Raw genomic sequence first — 21,007 nt, forward strand, 5'->3', positions numbered from 1 at the left:
TCTAGTTCAGTTCTAGTTCAGTTCTAGTTCAGTTCTAGTTCAGTTCTAGTTCAGTTCTAGTTCAGTTCTAGTTCAGTTCTAGTTCAACTCTAGTTCAACTCTAGTTCAACTCTAGTTCAGTTCTAGTTCAGTTCTAGTTCAGTTCCAGTTCAGTTCTAGTTCAGTTCTAGTTCAGTTCTAGTTCAGTTCTAGTTCAGTTGTAGTTCAGTTCTGGTTCAGTTCTAGTTCAGTTCTAGTTCAGTTCTAGTTTAGTTCTAGTTCAGTTCTAGTTCAGTTCTAGTTCAGTTCTAGTTCAGTTCTAGTTCAGTTCTAGTTCAGTTCTAGTTCAGTTCTAGTTCAACTCTAGTTCAACTCTAGTTCAGGTCTAGTTCAGTTCTAGTTCAGTTCTAGTTCAGTTCTAGTTCAGTTCTAGTTCAGTTCTAGTTCAGTTCTAGTTGAGTTCTAGTTCAGTTCTAGTTTAGTTCTGTTTCAGTTCTACTTCAGTTCTAGTTCAATTCCAATTTAGTTTTAAATCAGTTCTAGTTCAGTTCTAGTTCATTTCTATTTCAGTTCTAGTTCAGTTCTAGTTCAGTTCTAGTTCAATCCTAGTTCAGTTCTAGTTTAGTTCGAATTCAGTTCTAGTTCAGTTCGGTTTCAGTTCTTGTTCAGTTTTAGTTCAGTTCTAGTTCAGTTCTAGTTCAGTTCTAGTTCAGTTCTAGTTCAGTTCTAGTTCAGTTCTAGTTCAGTTCTAGTTCAGTTCTAGTTCAGTTCTAGTTCAGTTCTAGTTCAGTTCTAATTCAGTTCTAGTTCAGTTCTAATTCATTTCTAGTTCAGTTTAAGTTCAGTTCTATTGAAAAATTTCAACAAGGTTTCTTCCATAAAAACGAGTGTTTTTCCGGAATATCAAATAATAGCTCCATTTAATAATTTTCTTTAAACAATTTCCATTTATTTCTCTATTTCTCATTTTTCAATTTTCATCTCACACAAAACAATATTCAATATCACTTAAACTTGTCGACGTTTCATTACAAAACTCTCCATAAACTGACCAAGCCGTCCAACCCTGCTGTTTCAATATTATGCGAGCACATCTAACCGCTTGTGTTATATCATCCAACAGTAATTCGGTACAATTAACATTACACTCATTGGCCGAATAGAATAAATCATGAGATTTATTTTGTGGTTGACACCAATATTTATCGCTTATTTGAAAAATACCATAATCATAGGAACCATCTAAATTACGTTTGCCAATGACATCGGTATGATAACGACTCTCATATTCCGCTATACACGACCACAATGGTAATTCCGTTTTGGGCACGTCCAATATATACAGTTGACCTGCAAATTCACATGGTTGTAGACGACGCGTCTGCGCAATATGAATAAATTGTAAAAACGTCACTAGCATGCAAATATGACAAAGAATAGCACGTGCTAAAATGAATTGTTGCTTTGATGATGGCAGGCGTTGTTGACAAGATACGTTTTTCGAATTTTGTTCAGGATTTATAAGCAACATTTTATTAAAAGAAACAATGTGTTGTATTGTGTATTCAAGACCAATTGCTTAACAATGAATGACAGGAAAAATGTTAAGTTTTTGTTTAATTCTTTCTATCGCACTCTCTCCGTCTCTTTTTTCTACAATTGTTATTTAATTATCTTATTTTATTGTTTATTTGTTGTCTATTGTTTATTTTATTAAAAAAATAAACACTCAACTTTGCAAGTTAAATCTGTGTAAAGTTTAAGTTTAATACTAAATTTAGTTACTTTAATTAATAGTTTTGTTTATTCTTTCTTTTAAACAATATTTTTTTAACAACAAGAAACCGGTTTCAAGTTTCAACATAGATTTTTATTTATAAAACAATAGATGTTAAAAATTTCTATTGCAATTTTGTTTTTTTTTTTTTTGCGTGTTTTAAGTTTGCAACCGTGAAAAGCATATTTATAAGAGAATAGCAGACTTAAAGCTTCATATTTCTACAGAAAGTTGTATTGATTAGTGTGAACATAGTATTCTTTAGAAATTCCAACTTAGAAAAGAGTGAACACAGTTTTTTTTTTAGAATCGTGTGAACACAGTTTTCAACTTCTTTGGAAAATGTTTCTGTAGAAAAGTGTGAACATAGTTTTCTTTAGAATCTTGTGAACATAGTTTTCAACAGAAATATGAACTAAATTTTACGTAGAAAAGTGTGAACATAGTTTTCTATAGAAAAGTTTTCTTTAGAATCGTGTGAACACAGTTTTGTTTTCTTTAAAAAAGTTTTCGATGTCAAAGTGTGATCACTGTTTTCTTAAGAATAATATAACACAGTTTTCTTTAGTAAAGAGTATACACAGTTTTCTGTAGAAAAGTGTGAATATAGATTTCTATTGAAAAGTTTTCTTTAAAAAAGTGTGAACATAGTTTTCTATGAAAAAAAATTATCCTTCGAAAAGTGTGAACACAGTTTTCAGTTTTCTCTACAATAGTTTTCTTTAGATATGTGTGAACACAGTTTTCTTTATAAAATTGTGAACACTGTTTTCTTCAGAATCGTGTAAACACAGTTCACTTTAGAATCGTGTGAACAAGGTTCATACTATAATCGTGTGAACACAGTTTTCTGTAGAAAACTGTGAATACAGAAAAGTTTTCTTTAGAAAATTGTGAACACATTTGTTTGTAGAAACATAGTTTCCTATGGAAAAGTGATTTGTCGAAAAGTGTGAACATAGTTTTCTATATAATAGTGTTCTTTAGAATCGTGTGAACACAGTTTTCTTTATAAAATTGTGAAAACAGTTTACTTAAGAATCGTGTGAACATAGTTCACTTTAGAATCGTGTGAACATAGCTCACTTTAGAATCGTGTGAACAAAGTTTTCTGTAGAAAACTGTGAATACAGATTTCTATGGAAAAGTTTTCTTTATAAAAGTTTGAACATATTTGTCTGTAGAAAAGTGTGAACATAGTTTTCTATGAAAAGTGATCTTTCGAAAAAATGTGAATACAGTTTTCTGTATAATATTTTTCTTTAGAATCGTGTGAACATAGTTCACTTTAGAATCGTGTGAACATAGTTCACTTTAGAATCGTGTGAGCATAGTTCACTTTAGAATCGTGTGAACTTTAGAATAATATAAACACAGTTTTCTTTACAGAAGAGTAGAAAACTTTGAATACAGATTTCTATAGAAAAGTTTTCTTTAGAAAAGTGTGAAGACATTTGTCTGTAGAACAGTGTGAACATAGTTTTCTATGGAAAAGTGATCTTTCGAAATGTGTTAACATAGTTTTCTACATAATAGTGTTCTTTAGAATCGTGTGAACTTTAGTATCATGTGAACGCAGTTTTATTTTCATTAGTATAAACACAGTTCTCTTTAGAAAAGAGTAAACATAGTTTTCTGTAGAAAAGTGCGAATACAGATTTCGTTGGAATAGATTTCTTTAGAAAAGCGTGAATGCAGTTTTCTTTAGAAAAGTGTGAACACAGTTTCTTTTTGAGAAGATTAAACACAGTTTTCTATGGATAAGTTTTCGTTAAAAAACTGTGAACGCAGTTTTCTTTAGAGAAGAGTAAACACAATGGGATTTTGTAGATAAGTGTGAACACTGTTGTCATGTCAAAATTTTCTTTAGATATGTGTGAACACAGCATTCTTTATTAAAGTATGGAAACAGTTTTCTATAGAAAAGAATGACGTTTCTCAATTTCGTTCAGAATTTATCGCTTAAACACAATGATACTTGCACAAATTACACAATATTATTTTCAATTTATAAAATCTTAGAGGTTTTCTCAACAAAATTAATTCGTTTTCTTTAAGCAAACTCAACAAACTGGTCAGCAAATAAAAAGTCTATTAGAAAATTTAATTAAATTAATGCTTAAAAAAGCAATGGGTAATGCATTTATTGTACTTTAACAATTGAGAAATATATAAACAAAATATTTAAAAAATTTTATTTATAATTTTACAAAAAAATCCATGAAATCTCTTAACAATACACTTTTGTTCTAGAAACGTCATTTGTATTATCAAAACAAAACTAATGGACGCTTTTAAGTTTGTAACCCTTAAATAAACATAATATTTAAGGCGGCCCATAGACAGTTGGACAGTTAATGAGAAGAATTCTTTTCAAGAAAACACTTGAGTTTCTTTTTGTTATAAAGTTTATTTTTATTTATAAATTTGTTTATTTTTGTGGCCAATACCTGTGGTCGATCGATGTCCAACAATATAAACAATTTCTTGTTTTATGGAATTTTAAATGCATTTTTTTTCTTTTCAAAAAAAGAAAAAGCATAAAACCGTAGTGACTTAAGAAGTTTAACATGAATTAAACTATAAAAATAAATGTAAAATAATAAAATGATGCGCTTTTAATGGCTAAATAAGTTGGCAGCATTGCGTAATAATAAATTGTCTTAAATACCGTTAAATGTTAAACAGTGATGTCAATTTTTAAAGAAGTTTTTTTTATACAATAGTTTGGTGTGAACGCAGTAATCTATGGGAAAGTTTGGAAATAGTTTTCTTTAGAAAAGTTGAATTATAGTTTTCTTTGAAGACGTGTAAACATAGTTCTCGGTAGACGTTTTTCTAATAGTGTGCACATTTTTCTATATAGAACTGCTAATACTTCTCTAAAGAAAACCGAAAACTGTATTTACTTTTCTTTAAAAAGGGTTCAAACTTCTTTAGAGAAAATTTTGTCATTTTTTATACAAAATTGTTAATACTTTTCTAAAGAAAAACGAAAACTATATTCAATTCTCTCTAAAGAGTGTTTAATCTAAAAAAAATGTATTTTCTATAAAAAAAAACTCAAAAGAAAACTGCGTTTAGACATTTTTCTTAAGGAAATTTTCTTTACATTTTTCTAAAATACTTTTGAAAAGAAAACTGTGTTCACACGATTCTAAAGTAAAATGTTTTTACAAAAATTCTAAAATAAACTGTGTTCATATATGAACATAGTTTAGAAACAGTTTAGTTTAGAATCATATAAAATATATTACTCTTTTCGGTAGAAAAATATGTTCAAACTTTTTAACAGAAAACTGTGTTCACACGTTTCTAAAGAAACCTATGTTCACACGTTTCTAAAGAATACTTTGTTCACACGTTTTTAAAGAAAACTGTGTTCACACGTTTCCAAAGAAAACTTTGTTCACACGATTCTAAAGAAAACTGTGTTCACACGTTTCTAAAGAAAACTGTGTTCACACGTTTTTAAAGAAAACTTTGTTCACACGTTTTTAAAGAAAACTTTGTTCACACGTTTCTAAAGAAAACTGTGTTCACAAGTTTCTAAAGAAAACTGTGTTTCAATTCAAACTTTTCTAAAGAAAACTTTGTTCCCAATTTGGTATAGAAAATTGTGTTCAGACTTTTCTAAATAAAAGTTAGGTCTTACTTTTCTAAAGAAATGTGTGCTCAGACACGTTTTCTTCACTATTTTCTAAAGAAAACTGTGTTCACACTTTTCTTAAGAAAACTGTGTTCACACTTTTCTTAAGAAAACTGTGTTCACACTTTTCTAAAGAAAACTGTGTTCACACGTTTCTACAGAAAACTGTGTTAACTCTTTTCTAAAGAAAACTGTGTTCACACGTTTCTACAGAAAACTGTATTCACAAGTTTCTACAGAAATCTTTGTTCACACGTTTCTACAGAAAACTGTGTTCAGTCATTTCACGTTTCTATTCAAACTTTTCTAAAGAAAACTTTGTTACCACTTTGATATAGAAAACTGTGTTCAGATTTTTCTTAAGAAAACTTAGATCTTACTTTTCTAAAGAAATGTGTGTTCAGACACGTTTTCTTCATTCTTTTCCAAAGAAAACTGTGTTCACACTTTTCTAAAGAAAACTGTGTTCACACTTTTCTAAAGAAAACTGAGTTCACACTTTTCTAAAGAAAACTGTGTTCACACATTTCTATAGAAAACTGTATTAACTCTTCTCTAAAGAAAACGGTGTTCACACATTTCTAAAGAAAACTGTGTTTACACGTTTGTAAAGGAAACTGTGTTCACACTTTTCTAAAGAAAACTGTGTTCAGACACGTTTCTATTCAAACTTTTTTAAAGAAAACTTTGTTCCCACTTTGATATAGAAAACTGTGTTCAGATTTTTCTTAAAAAACTTATATCGTTCTTTTCTAAAGAAATGTGTGTTCAGACTCTTTTTCTTCACACTTTTCTAAAGAAAACTGTGTTCACACGTTTCTACAGAAAACTGTGTTCACAAGTTTCTACAGAAAACTGTGTTCAGTCATTTCACGTTTCTATTCAAACTTTTCTAAAGAAAACTTTGTTCCCACTTTGATATAGAAAACTGTGTTCAGATTTTTCTTAAGAAAACTTAGATCTTACTTTTCTAAAGAAATGTGTGTTCAGACACATTTTCTTCACTTTTTTCTAAAGAAAACTGTGTTCACACTTTTCTAAAGAAAACTGTGTTCACACTTTTCTAAAGAAAACTGTGTTCACACTTTTCTAAAGAAAACTGTGTTCACACTTTTCTAAAGAAAACTGTGTTCACACTTTTCTAAAGAAAACTGTGTTCACACTTTTCTAAAGAAAACTGTGTTCACACTTTTCTAAAGAAAACTGTGTTCACACTTTTCTAAAGAAAACTATGTTCACACATTTCTACAGAAAACTGTATTAACTCTTTTCTAAAGAAAACGGTGTTCACACGTTTCTAAAGAAAACTGTTTGTAAAGAAAACTGTGTTCACACTTTTCTAAAGAAAACTGTTTTCAGACACGTTTCTATTCAAACTTTTCTAAAGAAAACTTTGTTCCCACTTTGATATAGAAAACTGTGTTCAGATTTTTCTTAAAAAACTTAGATCTTTCTTTTCTAAAGAAATGTGTGTTCAGACACGTTTTCTTCACACTTTTCTAAAGAAAACTGTGTTCACACGTTTCTACAGAAAACTGTATTCACAAGTTCCTACAGAAATCTGTGTTCACACGTTTCTACAGAAAACTGTGTTCAGTCATTTCACGTTTCTACTCAGATTTTTCTTAAGAAAACTTAGATCTTACATTTCTTCACTTTTTTCTACAGAAAACTGTGTTCACTCGTTTCTAAAGAGAACTGTGTTCACACGTTTCTGAAGAAAACTATGTTTACACGTTTCTAAAGAGACTTTCTTTCTAAAGAAAAGAAGAAAAGTTTCTAAAGAAAGAAGAAACTTTAGACTTTATTAAATACAAATTTAAAAAAAAAATCATCTTTTAATTTTGAATTTGAATTCCGTTTTCTTTTTTATTAAAATCACATTTCACATTATTAACTTAAACAATTTCCTGCAGTTTATTTAAATTTCGCCATAAAAAATATAGATTTTGTAATTAAAAAATTTGAATATTAAAAGTTTTACAAAAAAATTACAAAATTGATGAGTTAAATGACCTAGATTTTTTACAGAAAAATTTGGAAAATGTAATATGAAAACAGTGGAAAAAAAAATATGGAAATCTCTTTAACATTTGGCGAAATATGAAACATTTCAATTCGCACAAGCATGAATGAATAAAAAATTTATGTATAATAAATTTTAAACTTAAAACAACAACAAAAAACAACAAAAAAATTGTTTTGTGTATAATGTTGCTGCATGCAACAACAACAACAACAAAATTAAAGATAAAACTGTCTTAATTTATCATTCTTTAGACAATAGGGCATTGTTTAAAGAAGGAAAAGATGCACATTTACCCCCTATTTTTTTTTTTCTCTCATTTTACAAAACTAAAACACTTGTTCATATAGAAAGTAAAATTATTCTTTTTTTTATTGTTGTATTTTTTTTTTTTTTTTTTCTTTGTAAACAAATTCTTTGATGCTTATTTTTCTATTAAACTTTAAAAACATTCTTCTATAGACGGCAAAGATTTCAATTTATTACAACGACCATTATAAGCAGCCCAAGCTCGCCAACCTTGACGTTTTTTAACATTATGAGCACATTTAACAGCTTCTGTTATATTATCTGTTATTAAAGATTGACATGAAACTTTACATAGATTAGCTGAAGTTCTTGAACTTCTCGATTGACACCAATAACGATCACTAACTTGAAATAAACCATAATCATTAGACCAATTACCATTTAATTGACCCACTGCTGATGTATTAAATTTACTTTCATATTGAGCAATGCAACACCAGGTGGCAAGTTCATGTTTAGAAGTACCTAAACGTAACATTTCTCGTGCTAAATCACAACGTTTTAAAATGCGTGTTTCACATAAAAATAATATATTTATTATAATAACACTTAAGATTTTGACAAAATATTTGCAAAACATTTTAAAATTGAAAACGTCTATTTGTTGTTTGTTTAAGAATTTCAATATTTCTACTAAAACTGCATAATTTAGTTTAAAACATTTTAAGCCTAACTTTAAACTTTCAGTTTCTTGTTGTTTGTATAATAGAACAAAAAAAAATATATTTAAAACAAGTATGAATTTATAGTCGGACATTGCCGACCATATGATACCCTACACCAGTCAGTATGTTAAAATTGTGAATTTTTTTTATATAAAGCATTTAATTTGTTTTATTGTGAAATTTTTTACTTATTGTTGACAAAAAAGAGATTTTCTACAAGAGGACTCATAGGGGAGAAGGGGTAAATATGGTCCTATCCTTATAAATTGGTCCTATCCTTATAAATTCATTTATGTAGATTTTGATCGTTTTATTAGTAATTATAAGTTAATTTTGACCTTCAAGTCATTTTCTGAAGAGGAGTTTGTATGGGGGCTAGGGTCAAATGAGGCCCGATTTCTATAAAAATTAGTATTGTCATTTATTGTTCTATAAAACTAATTTTTGTTGATTTTTGTTGACATTATAAAACATTTAACGTAATTGTGAGCCTAAAGGCCCGATTCGGGGGGTACGGTTTAAGGGGGGCTAGGAGAAATAATGGACCGATTTGAACCATTTTCAATAGCGTTCGTCCCTGAACCAAAAGAAGAGTATGTGCCAAATTTCATAAAATTATCTTGAAAATTGCGACCTGCAGCGTGCGCACAAGGTTATACATGGACACACAGACAGACGGACGGACGGACAGACGGACATAGCTAAATCGACTCAGAAAGTGATTCTGAGCCCATTTGGTGTACTTTAAGGTGGGTCTAGGACCAATATTTTTGGGTGTTACAAACTTCAGCACAAACGCATAATACCCTCCCCACTATAGTGGTGTAGGGTATAATGACTACAACAACAAGATTTTTAATAATTCTTTAGACAAAAAAAACTTGTTTTATAGAACAACACCCTAAATTGTTGTTAAATATTTAAACATGTGTCTCTATATGTTTGTAATAACAAAACAAAAATTATGACATAAATATCTTTAATAGAGACATTAAAATACATACTAAAAATAGGAAAGTTACTACAAAAGTTTTAAGACAAACTTAATAAATGTATCTTAAAGTTTTCTAGAGAAAAACTTCTGTTTTTTTTAGAGAAAACTATGTTCATATGACTTTTTTTTTTGAAAATACTATGTTCACACTAATATTTTTATAAGAAATTGTGTTCAGAAAAAAATTTTGAAATTTTTAACCTTTATTTCCATAAATATCTTACCACCTGTTGGCTTGAACTCGCAAGTTTTGGGCCGCTCATCAAGAATAAATCGTCACTATCTTTCGGGTCAATCTTCACATTGATGTCCCATAGTATTCTAGAGAGTAGACACTTGAAATTTTTAACCTTTATTTCCATTATCACCTGTTGGCTTCAACTCGCATGTTTTGGTTCATTCATCAAGAATAAAAGTAAATCGTCACACTCCTAGAACACATCCATGTCCTAGTTTAATTCAAGAAAATTAGCGTCAGTTAAATAGCAAGTAATGTGACTGACTTTCAAGTAGCCATTTGCAGATTACCATCCTTTACATGTTTTTGACCGTCTTTTGACTGTCCCTTTGTAGGGTGTAGAGTGACGATTGACTTCCTTGTAGGACAAGCCCATGTTAAAATGGTTGGTCACCTGGGTAGTCAGGTGGCTAGGGACCACCACAAGTGGTAGGTTAAGTGGTCAGTTCGGGACTGTCCCGTCGAACTGCTGGAAAGTTGTTTTTACAAAACTGTGTTCACACTATCTATATTTCTATTAAGCACACTCTTAAAAACTAAAGAAAAATATGTTTACACAGAAAAAAACTATGTTCACATGGAATAACTCTTTTTTTTTTGAAAATACTTTGTTCACACTAATATTTTTATAAGAAATTGTTTTCAGCAAATGTTGTTTTTACAAAACTGTGTTCACACTAAAGTTTTCTATTAAACACACTCTTCAAACAAAAGAAAAATATGTTTACGCAAAAAAAAAAACTATGTTCACATGGAGGGACTCTTTTTTTTTGAAAATACTATGTTCACACTAATATTTTTATAAGAAATTGTGTTTAGACAAAAATTGTATTTACAAAACTATGCTCATACTAAAGTATACTATTAAACACAGTCTTCAAACTAAAGAAACATATGTTTATTCGAAACAAAACTTTATTAACATTAAATGAGTTTTTTTTTTAAATACTATGTTCACACTAATATTTTTATAAGAAATTGTGTTCAGACAAAAGTTGTATTTATAAAACTGTGTTCACACTAAAGTTTTTCATTAAACATACTATTCAAACTAAAGAAAAATATATGTACACTTAACAAAATTGTGTTGACAAAAAAGTTTGTTAAAGAAATCTGTGTTCATACTAAATAAACTGCATTCAAACTAAAGTTTTCTATAGAAAACTGTCAACATTTTCTATAGAAAACTGTGTTTTAACTAAAATTTTCTAAAAAAAAAAGCAAATATGTCACACTAAAGTTTTCTATAGAATATCGTGTTTACGCTAAAACAAACTATAATGTTTCTATAGAAAACTAAATTCAAAATAAAATGTTCTCTAGAAAAGTATGAACATGGAAAAGCTTGATTAGAACTTAGTATTCTTAAGAAAAGTGTCTGGACGCAGTTTTCTATAGAAAAGTATAAACACAGTTTTCATGAGAAAATTTTGAACACAGTTTTCTTTAGAAAGTTGTGAACAAAGTTCTATTTAGAAATGTTTGATCATAGTTTTCTTTAGCAAAGTGTCAACATAGTTTTCTATAGAAATATATGAAGAAAGTTTTCCATAGAAAATTGTAAACGCAGTTTTCTTTAGCAAAGTGTGAACATTAAAGTTTTCTATAGAAAAGTCTGAATACAGTTTTCTTTAGAAAATTAATGTTTTCTATAGAAAAGTATAAACATAGTTTTCTTTAGAAAGTTATGAACATAGTTTTCTATAGAAAAGAGTGAAAATAGTTTTCTTTACAAAAGTGTAAACATAGTTTCCTTTAGAAAAGTGTGAACACAGTTACCTTTAGAAAAAAAGTTATCACAGCGTTCTATAGAAAAGTATGAACACAGTTTTTTTTTTGTAGAAAAGTATGAACACAGTTTTCTGTATAAAGTTTTCATTAGAAAAGTGTGAACACAGTTTTTTATAGAAAAGTATGAAATTAGTTTTCTATAGAAAGGTATGAAAAAAGTGATCACAGTGTTCTATAGAAAAGTATGAACACAGTTTTTTTTTTTTGTAGAAAAGTATGAACACTGTTTTCTGTATAAAGTTTTCATTAGAAAAGTGTGAACACAGTTTTTTATAGAAAAGTATGAAATCAGTTTTCTATAGAAAGGTATGAAAAAAGTGATCACAGTGTTCTATAGAAAAGTATGAACACAGTTTTTTTGGTAGAAAAGTATGAACACAGTTTTCTGTATAAAGTTTTCATTAGAAAAGTGTGAACACAGTTTTTTATAGAAAAGTATGAAATCAGTTTTCTATAGAAAGGTATGAACACAGTTTTCTGTTAAAAGGTGTGAAAACAGTTTTTTGTAAAAAATAAAAGTTTTCATTAGAAAAGTATAAACACAGTTTTGTATAGAAAAATGTGGTCATGGTTTTCTTTAGAAAAGTGTGAACAAAGTTCTGTTTAGAAAAGATTTCTATAGAAATGTGTAAACATAATTTTGTATAGAACAGTGTGAATACATTTCGTAATATATAGAAAAGAGTGAACAATGTTTTCTTTAGAAAAGAGTGAACAAAATTTTCTATAGAAAAGTGTGGACGAAGTTTTCTTTTGATAGCCTTTTATACAAATTTTGTTTTCCTGAGAATAGTGTGAACAAAGTTTTCTTTAGAAAAGTGTGAGCGCAATTAAGTTTTCTTTAGAATAGTGTGAACACAGTTTTTTTTTAGATTAATTTCCTTTTCTATAGAAAATTGTTGTTTGTTTTTTTATACATATAAAAAATCAGCCCTGAACTTTAACAGCTCTCCAGCATTTGAAATGTTCTTGTTTGTCAGACGCTCGTTTTTTTTTTTTTTTTTTTTTTTTTTTTTTGAATTAGACATGTAACTTGGTTGGTTTTTTGTTTTAGTTGTTTTTCAGGAAAATCTATTTTTAAATAAATTTATAGAAAAAAACACACAAACACATTTCATGCTTGAGTATAGAATTTTTTTTTAAATAGATTTTTTCTATATAAAAACTTAATGGCAAAAGAAAACCTTGAGTTTTCTATTTTGTACAAAAAGTTAAAAAAAGGAAAATTTATTATTAAAGGAAATACAAAAATTCAATGTTAATTTAAAAATTAAATTAACGCCTTTAGGTCTGCATTTATATTTAAAAAGAATATTTTTTTTTTAAATTAACTCTTCAAAATAAAAATTTTCCATTTTGTAGAATAAATTGCTCTACAATCAAAATAAAAAAATCATGTTAAATAAATCAAGATTTTTTTCTTTCTTTTGTTATTGTTGTTTTCCTCTTAAAGCTTTTATGAATTTTTATAAAAAAATATATTTCTTTAGCATGTGTAGCTTTTTAAGATTCATAATTTTTTTTTTGATGATGATGACAAATTTAACTCAAATAGTGGACAATTTAAATAATTGTTATATGAGGTCATTTTCACAAAAAAAACATTCTACATAATTAAAGGGGAATTTAATAATTTAATTGATGTTTTAATTTAATCACATTAATAATTGTTATAAATCATTGTTTAATTAATTTTTGAAAAATTTTTTATTAAACATTTTATTAAACTTTTTTCATATTATTTATATATATTTTTTTCATTACTCTTTCTAGCTCTAGTCCCGGTACTTTACAAGATGTAACCATGGAAAATCCCTGTAAGTTGTTGTTTTCATTTTCTTTTTATGTTTTTTTATTTATTTTTCGTCTCTTATTTTGCGGCAAATTTTCAAAAGTTTTTTTTAATAATAATATAAAAGAAAAACCTCATGCCTGAATGGCTAGACCACAAAATAAAACAATAAAAATTATTGGCTCGAATCCAAATTATAGGAAATAAACAGATTTTTTAAATATTAAACGAATTTTTAATGATCGCTAAAGTTGCTTTAATACAAACTCAATAAAATGTATTTTAAAAGAACGGAACTATAACAGAACTATAACAGAACAATAACAGAACGGGAATAGAACGCGAACAGAACTAGAACATAACTAGAACATAAGTAGAACAGAACTAGAAGAGAACTAGAACAGAACTAGAACAGAACTTGAACAGAACTAGAACAGAACTAGAACAGAGCTAGAACAGAACTAGAACAGAACTAGAACAGAACTAGAGCAGAACTAGAACAGAACTAGAGCAGAACTAAAACAGAACTAGAACAGAACAGAACTAGAATAGAACTAGAACAGAACTATAACACAACTAGAACAGAACTAGAACTATAACAGAACTAGAACAGAACTAGAACAGAACTAGAACAGAACTAGAACAGAACTAGAACAGAACTAGAACAGAACAGAACTAGAACAGAACTAGAACAGAACTAGAACAGAACTAGAACAGAACTAGAACAGAACTAGAACAGAACTAGAACAGAACTAGAACAGAACTAGAACAGAACTAGAACAAAACTAGAACAGAATTGGAATAGAACTAGATCAGAACTAGAACAGAACTAGAATAGAACAGAACTATAAGAGAACTAGAACAGAAATAAATCGGAACTAGAACAGAACCAGAAAAGAACTAGAACAAAACTAGAAAAGAACTAGAACAGAACTAGAACAGAACTAGAACAGAACTAAAACAGAACTAGAAAAGAACTAGAACTAGAACAGAACTAGAATAGAACAGAACTAGAACAGAACTAGAACAGAACTAGAACAGAACTAGAACAGAACTAGAACAGATCTAGAACTAGAATAGAACAGAACTATAACAGAATTAGAACAGAAATAAATCAGAACTAGAACAGAACCAGAAAAGAACTAGAACAGAACTAGAAAATAACTAGAACAGAAATAAATCAGAACTAGAACAGAACCAGAAAAGAACTAGAACAGAACTAGAAAAGAACAAGAACAGAACTAGAAATAGAACAGAACTAGAACTAGAAAAGAACTAGAACAGAACTAGAACGGAATTAGAATAGAACAGAACTAGAATTGAACCAAAACTGAACTAGAAAGAACTAGAACAGCACTAGAACAGAACTAGAACACAACTAAAACGAAACTAGAAAAGGAATAGAACAGAAGTAGAACCTGAACAGAACTAAAACAGAACTAGAACACAACTGGAACAGTACTAAAATGAAACTAGAACACATCTAGAACAGAAGTAGAACTGAACTAGAACTGAACGAGAACAGAACTTAGACAAAACTAGAAAAAAAAACTTAGACAAAACTGAACTAGATCTATAACTATATACTTTCTCACAGTTTTATATAGAAAAGTTTTAACACTGTTTTCTTGAGAAAGACCTGAACACAGTTTTCAACCTTAGAATTGTGTGAACAAAGTTTTCTATAAAAAAGTTTAGTGTGAACACAGTTGTTTCCTTAAAAGTATAAAATGAAATCACTTTGCAATAGTTTTCTAAAATTTGTTTTCTTCAAAGAAAACCTTGAAATTTATAGAAAAAGAAAACACAAACGTCAAAGAAGAAAAAAAAATTAATATACAAATAAGCAAATAAATATTTTAATAATAAATAAATACAAAATTTTGCAAATATTCTACTGCCTCCTCCTCATCATCTTAGAATTGAGCAGCAGTTTTTAACATTAGAATTTTGTGTTTAAAAATTTATTTAAGCGGAAATAAAAATATTTGATAATAAACTAAACTAAATAGATTAAAAAGCGCAGACGTTCGGTCAGTTGGACGCTGCTGAAATTCACAAGAAAAAAATGCATAAAAAATTGAATAATGTCAATGATAATAGTAAAACTGCAACAGTTCATCATAATGAACAAAATAATAATGATGTTGATGAGTGCAAGGAAATGGATGATAAAATTGAAATGTTAAAAGAGAATGTAACGTTAATGTATGGAGATTATAATTTTACCGAAAGTGGTGGTAGGTTTTTGTAAGAAATCGAAAGATGAAGAAAAATTAGGAGGTATATCCAATTTGGAGACCTTTTGGACTTTGACCTGAGCTGAAGAATCCAAAATTACAAACTCACGTTAAATACATTCTTTAATAGACAAGTGAAATTTAAATTATTTCCAAATTTTAATAACGGATTTTTTATTTTTAAAAAATTTCCTTATGAGGGAAATTATTTTTTTTAATAATTTAAACATAAATTTTATATCAATCTATTAAAATCGTGTTTAATTTTAAAAATTTTAAAAAATTTTGTAAATTTCCCATTATTTTAAAAATTTCCGTTAAAGGAAAATTTGAACAAAAAATTTATTGTAATTTATAACAATTATGGTCAATATTTGATTTCTAGTAAAATTTTCAAAATTTCCCTTTATTTTTAACAATTTTAACAAACATTTTATTGTATTTTATAACAATTGTAGTCAATATTTGATTTCTAGAAAAATTTTCAAAATTTAACTTTATTTTGAAAAATTTCCCTTGAAGGGAAATTTTTATTTTTAACAATTTTAACAAAAATTTTATTGTATTTTATAACAATTTTATAACAATTGTAGTCAATATTTGATTTCTAGTAAAATTTTCAAAATTTCCCATTATTTTGAAAATTTCCCTTGAAGGGAAATTTTTATTTTTAACAATTTTAACAAAAATTTTGTTGTATTTTATAACAATTGTAGTCAATATTTGATTTCTAGTAAAATTTTCAAAATTTCCCTTTATTTTGAAAAATTTCCTTTGAAGGGAAATTTTTATTTTTAACAAAATTAACAAAAAATTTATTGTATTTTATAACAATTGTAGTCAATATTTGATTACTAGTAAAATTTTCAAAATTTCACTTTATTTTGAAAATTTCCCTTGAAGGGAAATTTTATTTTTAACAATTTTAACAAAAATTTTATTGTATTTTATAACAATTGTAGTCAATATTTGATTCCTAGTAAAATTTTTAAAATTTTCCTTTATTTTGAAAAATTTCCCTTGAAGGGAAATTTTTATTTTTAACAATTTTAACAAAAATTTTATTGTAATTCATTAAAATTATAGTTAAATTACGATTTCTAGAAAAAAATTTCAAATTTCCCTTTTTTTGAAAATTTCCCTTGAAGGGAAATTTAAATTGTCACAGATTTTAACATAATTTTTACAAAATTTTATTAAAATCTTGTTAAATTTTTGATTTTTACAAAAATTTTAAAAATTTCCTTCCAATTTTGAAAATTTTTCTTAAATTTTGAAAATTTTCCTTAAATTTTAAAAATTTCCCTTAAATTTTGTGATTTTTATAAAAATTTTGAAAATTTCCCTTTATTTTGTGAGATTTTGGAAATCATTTTGAAAATTCCTTATATAACTAATAATTATTTTCTTATCTTTCCCCACAAGATGGCGTCGGTTATCGTTCACCCTGTGTTAGTCTACAACCTTATCAAGGTTCCACTTCGCCCGCTGCCCAGGGTCGTTCCGTACGCGAATTCGAAGAACAAATGGCAACTTTGCGTAAAGAAAATTTCAATTTGAAATTGCGTCTCTATTTCATCGAAGAAAGTATACCCGGCTATAAACAAGCCAATAATACCACTTCGGAAGATACGCTCATGAAACAATTGATCGATACTAAAGTGGAAATGGAAATACTACGCAAAGAGGTACAAGAAAAACAAGATCTACTCAAAGAGGCCGCCCAGGGTATGATACAAATGGAGAAAATTCTTAAAGAATCTGAAATAAAATATCAACATGTTGTCGAGGAACTAAATCAGAAAATACAATATTTAGAAATGGAAAGAGAAATGGAAAAATCACGTATTAATACACCGGCCGCAGCGGGAGGATCACAGGAATTCAATGAGTTAATGGAAAGATCGGATTTAGCGGAAAATCTAAATGCTTTGCAAAAAGTGTGTATAATTTTAAAAGAAATTTTTCAAATATTAATTGTAAAATTGTTTCAAAAATAAATTTTATTAAAACAATTTAAATCATTTTTCTCTTTTTATTTAGTTACACGAACTGGAGGGTTTGCTTAAACAATCCGATGATAAACTTGTGGATTTTCAACAACAAATCTATAGTCTGGAAGAACTATTAGTGAAACGTGATGAAACCATTAAGGAATATGAGGAAAAAGTCAAAGAACTTGTCTTCCAAAATAATGAACTTTTAGAAACCATCGATACCAAGGATGCGGAAATTGCTAATAATGAGGTAAGTCAGTCTTTGTTAATATATTTTTTTTATAAATGTTTTTTTGTAAATGATGCCTCATACCACCCAACCCATTTTATAATCTTAAAAAAAAAACAAAAAATTGTACAAAAACCACATAAAGCGTTTTTTAAGAGGCTTACGCTCTAAGAATGCAGATCTTAAAGCTGATAATGAAAAACTTATGGTCGCCTTTAAACATACTCAAGACAATTTCTCTAAAGAAATGTCCAACATACAAACGTACGAACGTCAAATGCGTGATCAACAAGACGTTTTATCGAGAATGCAAGTAAGTTGTTTCATTTTTTTCTTTTTTTAAACAGGGTCTCCTTTGTTTCGTTTAGCTGTAACTTTATGTAATATTATATCACAAACACTTGAGTTCTTTGTTATTAATGGTCGGAGTGGGTATAATGTTTTATTCGAGGACAGTTTTCGAAAGGAATGTATTTTATAAATATGAATCCTGTTAATAATCTATACTATAGTCCAATCTGTAAGAGGGACTGTTCTCTTCAGTACTGTTAGCTTTAGTTCTAGTTCAGTTCTAGTTTAGTTCTTGTTTAGTTCTAGTTTAGTTCTAGTTCAGTTCTAGTTCAGTTCTAGTTCAGTTCTAATTCAGTTCTAATTCAGATCAAGTTCAGTTCTGGTTTCGATCTAGTTCGGTTCTAGTTCAGTTCTAGTTGTAGTTCAGTTTTAGATCTATTGTAGTTGTGTTCTAGATTTTTCCTAGTTCTTTTCTAGTTTTGTTCTAGTTTAATTCAAAGTTTGTTCTAGTTTGGTTCTAGTTCTGTTCTAGTTCTGTTTTAATTCTGTTTTAGTTCTGTTCTAGTTCTGGTCTAGTTCTGTTCTAATTCTGTTCTAGTTCTTTTCTAATTCTGTTCCAGTTCAGTTTTAGGTAATTCTAGTTCAGTTTTAGTTCAGTTCTAGTTTAGTGCTAGTTCATTTCTAGTTCAGTTCTAGTTCAGTTCTATTTACGTTTTAGTTCAGTTCTAGTTCAGTTTAATTCTAAGTTTGTTCTAGTTCTGTTCTACTTCTGTTCTAATTCTGTTTTAGTTCTGGTATAGTTCTGTTCTAATTATGTTCCAGTTCTTTTCTAATTCATCTCAGTTCTGTTCTAGTTCTATTCTTGTTCTGCTATAGTTCTGTTCTAGTTCTGTTCCAGTTCTGTTCTAGATCTATTCTAGTTCTGTTCTAGTTCTATTCTAGTTATGTTCTAGTTCTATTCTAGTTCTGTTCTAGTTCTATTCTAGTTCTATTCCAGTTCTATTCTAGTTCTGCTCTAGTTCTGCTCTAGTTCTATTTCAGTTCTATTCTAGTTCTGCTCTAGTTCTATTCTAGTTCTGCTCTAGTTCTATTCTAGTTCTGCTCTAGTTCTATTCCAGTTCTGTTCTAGTTCTGTTCTAGTTCTGTTCTAGTTCTATTCAAGTTCTGTTCTAGTTCTATTCTAGTTCTATTCCAGTTCTATTCTAGTTCTGCTCTAGTTCTATTCTAGTTCTGCTCTAGTTCTATTCCAGTTCTGTTCTAGTTCTATTCTAGTTATGTTCTAGTTCTATTCTAGTTCTGTTCTAGTTCTATTCTAGTTCTATTCTAGTTCTATTCCAGTTCTATTCTAGTTCTGCTCTAGTTCTGCTCTAGTTCTATTCCAGTTCTATTCTAGTTCTATTCCAGTTCTATTCTAGTTCTGCTCTAGTTCTATTCCAGTTCTGTTCTAGTTCTGTTCTAGTTCTGTTCTAGTTCTGTTCTAGTTCTGTTCTAGTTCTATTCTAGTTCTGTTCTAGTTCTGTTCTAGTTCTGTTCTAGTTCTGTTCTAGTTCTGTTCTAGTTCTGTTCTAGTTCTGTTCTAGTTCTGTTCTAGTTCTGTTCTAGTTCTGTTCTAGATCTATTCAAGTTGTGTTCTAGTTTTGTTCTAGTTGTGTTTTGTTCTAATTCTGTTCTTGTTTTGGTCTAGTTCTGTTCTAAATCTAAATATTTTTTTTCAATCAATACATTCCTTTTCATTTCTGCTGCTTTGTTTTTATAAGGTTTTGGTTGCACAAGCTTTTTGCAAAAAATTTCATCATTTTCATATGCGCTTTCAAAGTTCATTATGCATTCATTAAATAGAATTAAAAAAATATATATAAATGTTTTAATTTCATAAAAACTGTTACAATTTAAAGTCACTTAATTGATATGCAAATAAAAACATAAACAAAAGCAGCCTATTTAGTAAAATTCTCCTATAACACCCTCCCGTTTTTTAGTCCACAATCTCTATGAAAACCGAAAATACAGCCCGTTTGTTGGAACGTATACAGGATTATGAAAAAATGGTGAACAAAATGAATATAGAACGTAATATTGTTAAAAGAGAAAATCGTTTCTTTAGAACTATAATCAGTAAACTGCAAGCAGCAGCGAACAGCAGCAATAGCAGCAGTTGTAATAATACGATTAATAATGAATGTTATACTTATGAAACTCAAGAAATTTATCGCAAATATGAAAGTAATAAAAGAAACAAAAAAGATTATACGAATCAACAAACTTTGCCATTAACAAAAATGGAGGATAAATTTGCGAAAAGATCAGAGGGTGCAGCTTATAAATTAAAACAAAAATTATGTGTTAATATTTGCAATAATGATGAGTGTCAATTTCATAGTAAAATAACTAACTCTTCTAACTCTTCATCGAAATGTGTTAAGTGTTCGTCAACTTCTTTATTGGAAGAAGTAACGCCACATTGTTCTCATCGCTTAACAGATTTTAATTGTTTAAGAGATTTTAATTTGAATACATCTTCCTGTCAAGGTGTGGGAGATTATTTGTACAATTATTGTTGGGATGTAGATCATCAATATGAACCGGTTATACCAATACGTTATACCATTAGTGATAGTAGTATATTTGGTAATAATGATAATGCAGTTGGCATAAGTTTAACAAAATCCAATAGTAGTAGCACTTCATTAACCTTATCGGCTCCTAGAATTTCATCCAGTCTTTTGGGTTGCTGCAATACGGATGATTTGACAGAGGTTTTTGGTTTAAAGGTGATTCGATTCGAAATTTTATTTAAATGTTTAAATAAACATACTTTTCTATTTCCCCTCAAGGATACTGATACAAAGAAGCAGCAGCAGCGCTTTAAACAAAATATAAGCAAATATTCAGCATTGGATGGCATACGTTATGTATATTCAAAATTTGGAAAATTTCCTTAATTCTATTACATGAATTATGCAAAATTTCTTTCGAACTAAGATAGAATTGAAAGAAGCTCATTAAATATTAAATCGATTAAAAATATAT

At 28.3% G+C, this 21,007-nt stretch overlaps 3 protein-coding genes across 5 annotated transcripts in view; 1 reads left to right on the plus strand and 2 right to left on the minus strand.

Moving 5' to 3' along the window:
- LOC111679601 (centrosomin) overlaps positions 1 to 21,007 on the plus strand; it is a 52,742-nt gene that overhangs the window by 25,613 nt on the left and 6,122 nt on the right. The window contains exons 2-5 of one of the 3 annotated variants that reach the window (XM_046953724.1): positions 13,202 to 13,245; positions 16,886 to 17,400; positions 17,504 to 17,707; positions 17,832 to 17,999. In XM_046953724.1, coding sequence (XP_046809680.1) covers positions 13,202 to 13,245; positions 16,886 to 17,400; positions 17,504 to 17,707; positions 17,832 to 17,999 — 931 coding nt within the window. Of the gene's footprint in view, positions 1 to 13,201; positions 13,246 to 15,014; positions 15,461 to 16,885; positions 17,401 to 17,503; positions 17,708 to 17,831; positions 18,000 to 21,007 lie in introns of those variants that run through there. The other 2 variants (XM_046953725.1, XM_046953726.1) reach the window with 2 other exon arrangements.
- Positions 899 to 1,857, minus strand: LOC111679602 (lysozyme 1). The gene has a single exon (XM_023441183.2). The coding sequence runs from the start codon at positions 1,508 to 1,510 to the stop codon at positions 962 to 964; it is 549 nt and encodes a 182-aa protein (XP_023296951.2). The 5' UTR covers positions 1,511 to 1,857; the 3' UTR covers positions 899 to 961.
- LOC111679603 (lysozyme P-like) lies at positions 7,829 to 8,460 on the minus strand. Its single transcript, XM_023441184.2, has one exon. The coding sequence runs from the start codon at positions 8,318 to 8,320 to the stop codon at positions 7,874 to 7,876; it is 447 nt and encodes a 148-aa protein (XP_023296952.2). The 5' UTR covers positions 8,321 to 8,460; the 3' UTR covers positions 7,829 to 7,873.

Source organism: Lucilia cuprina, chromosome 6 (assembly GCF_022045245.1).
Source record: "Lucilia cuprina isolate Lc7/37 chromosome 6, ASM2204524v1, whole genome shotgun sequence".
Taxonomy (NCBI): domain Eukaryota; kingdom Metazoa; phylum Arthropoda; class Insecta; order Diptera; family Calliphoridae; genus Lucilia; species Lucilia cuprina.

Excerpts from the sequence above, each read along its gene's own strand:
- LOC111679602 (XM_023441183.2), bottom strand. The coding sequence starts at position 1,510 with ATGTTGCTTATAAATCCTGAACAAAATTCGAAAAACGTATCTTGTCAA.
- LOC111679603 (XM_023441184.2), bottom strand. The coding sequence starts at position 8,320 with ATGTTTTGCAAATATTTTGTCAAAATCTTAAGTGTTATTATAATAAAT.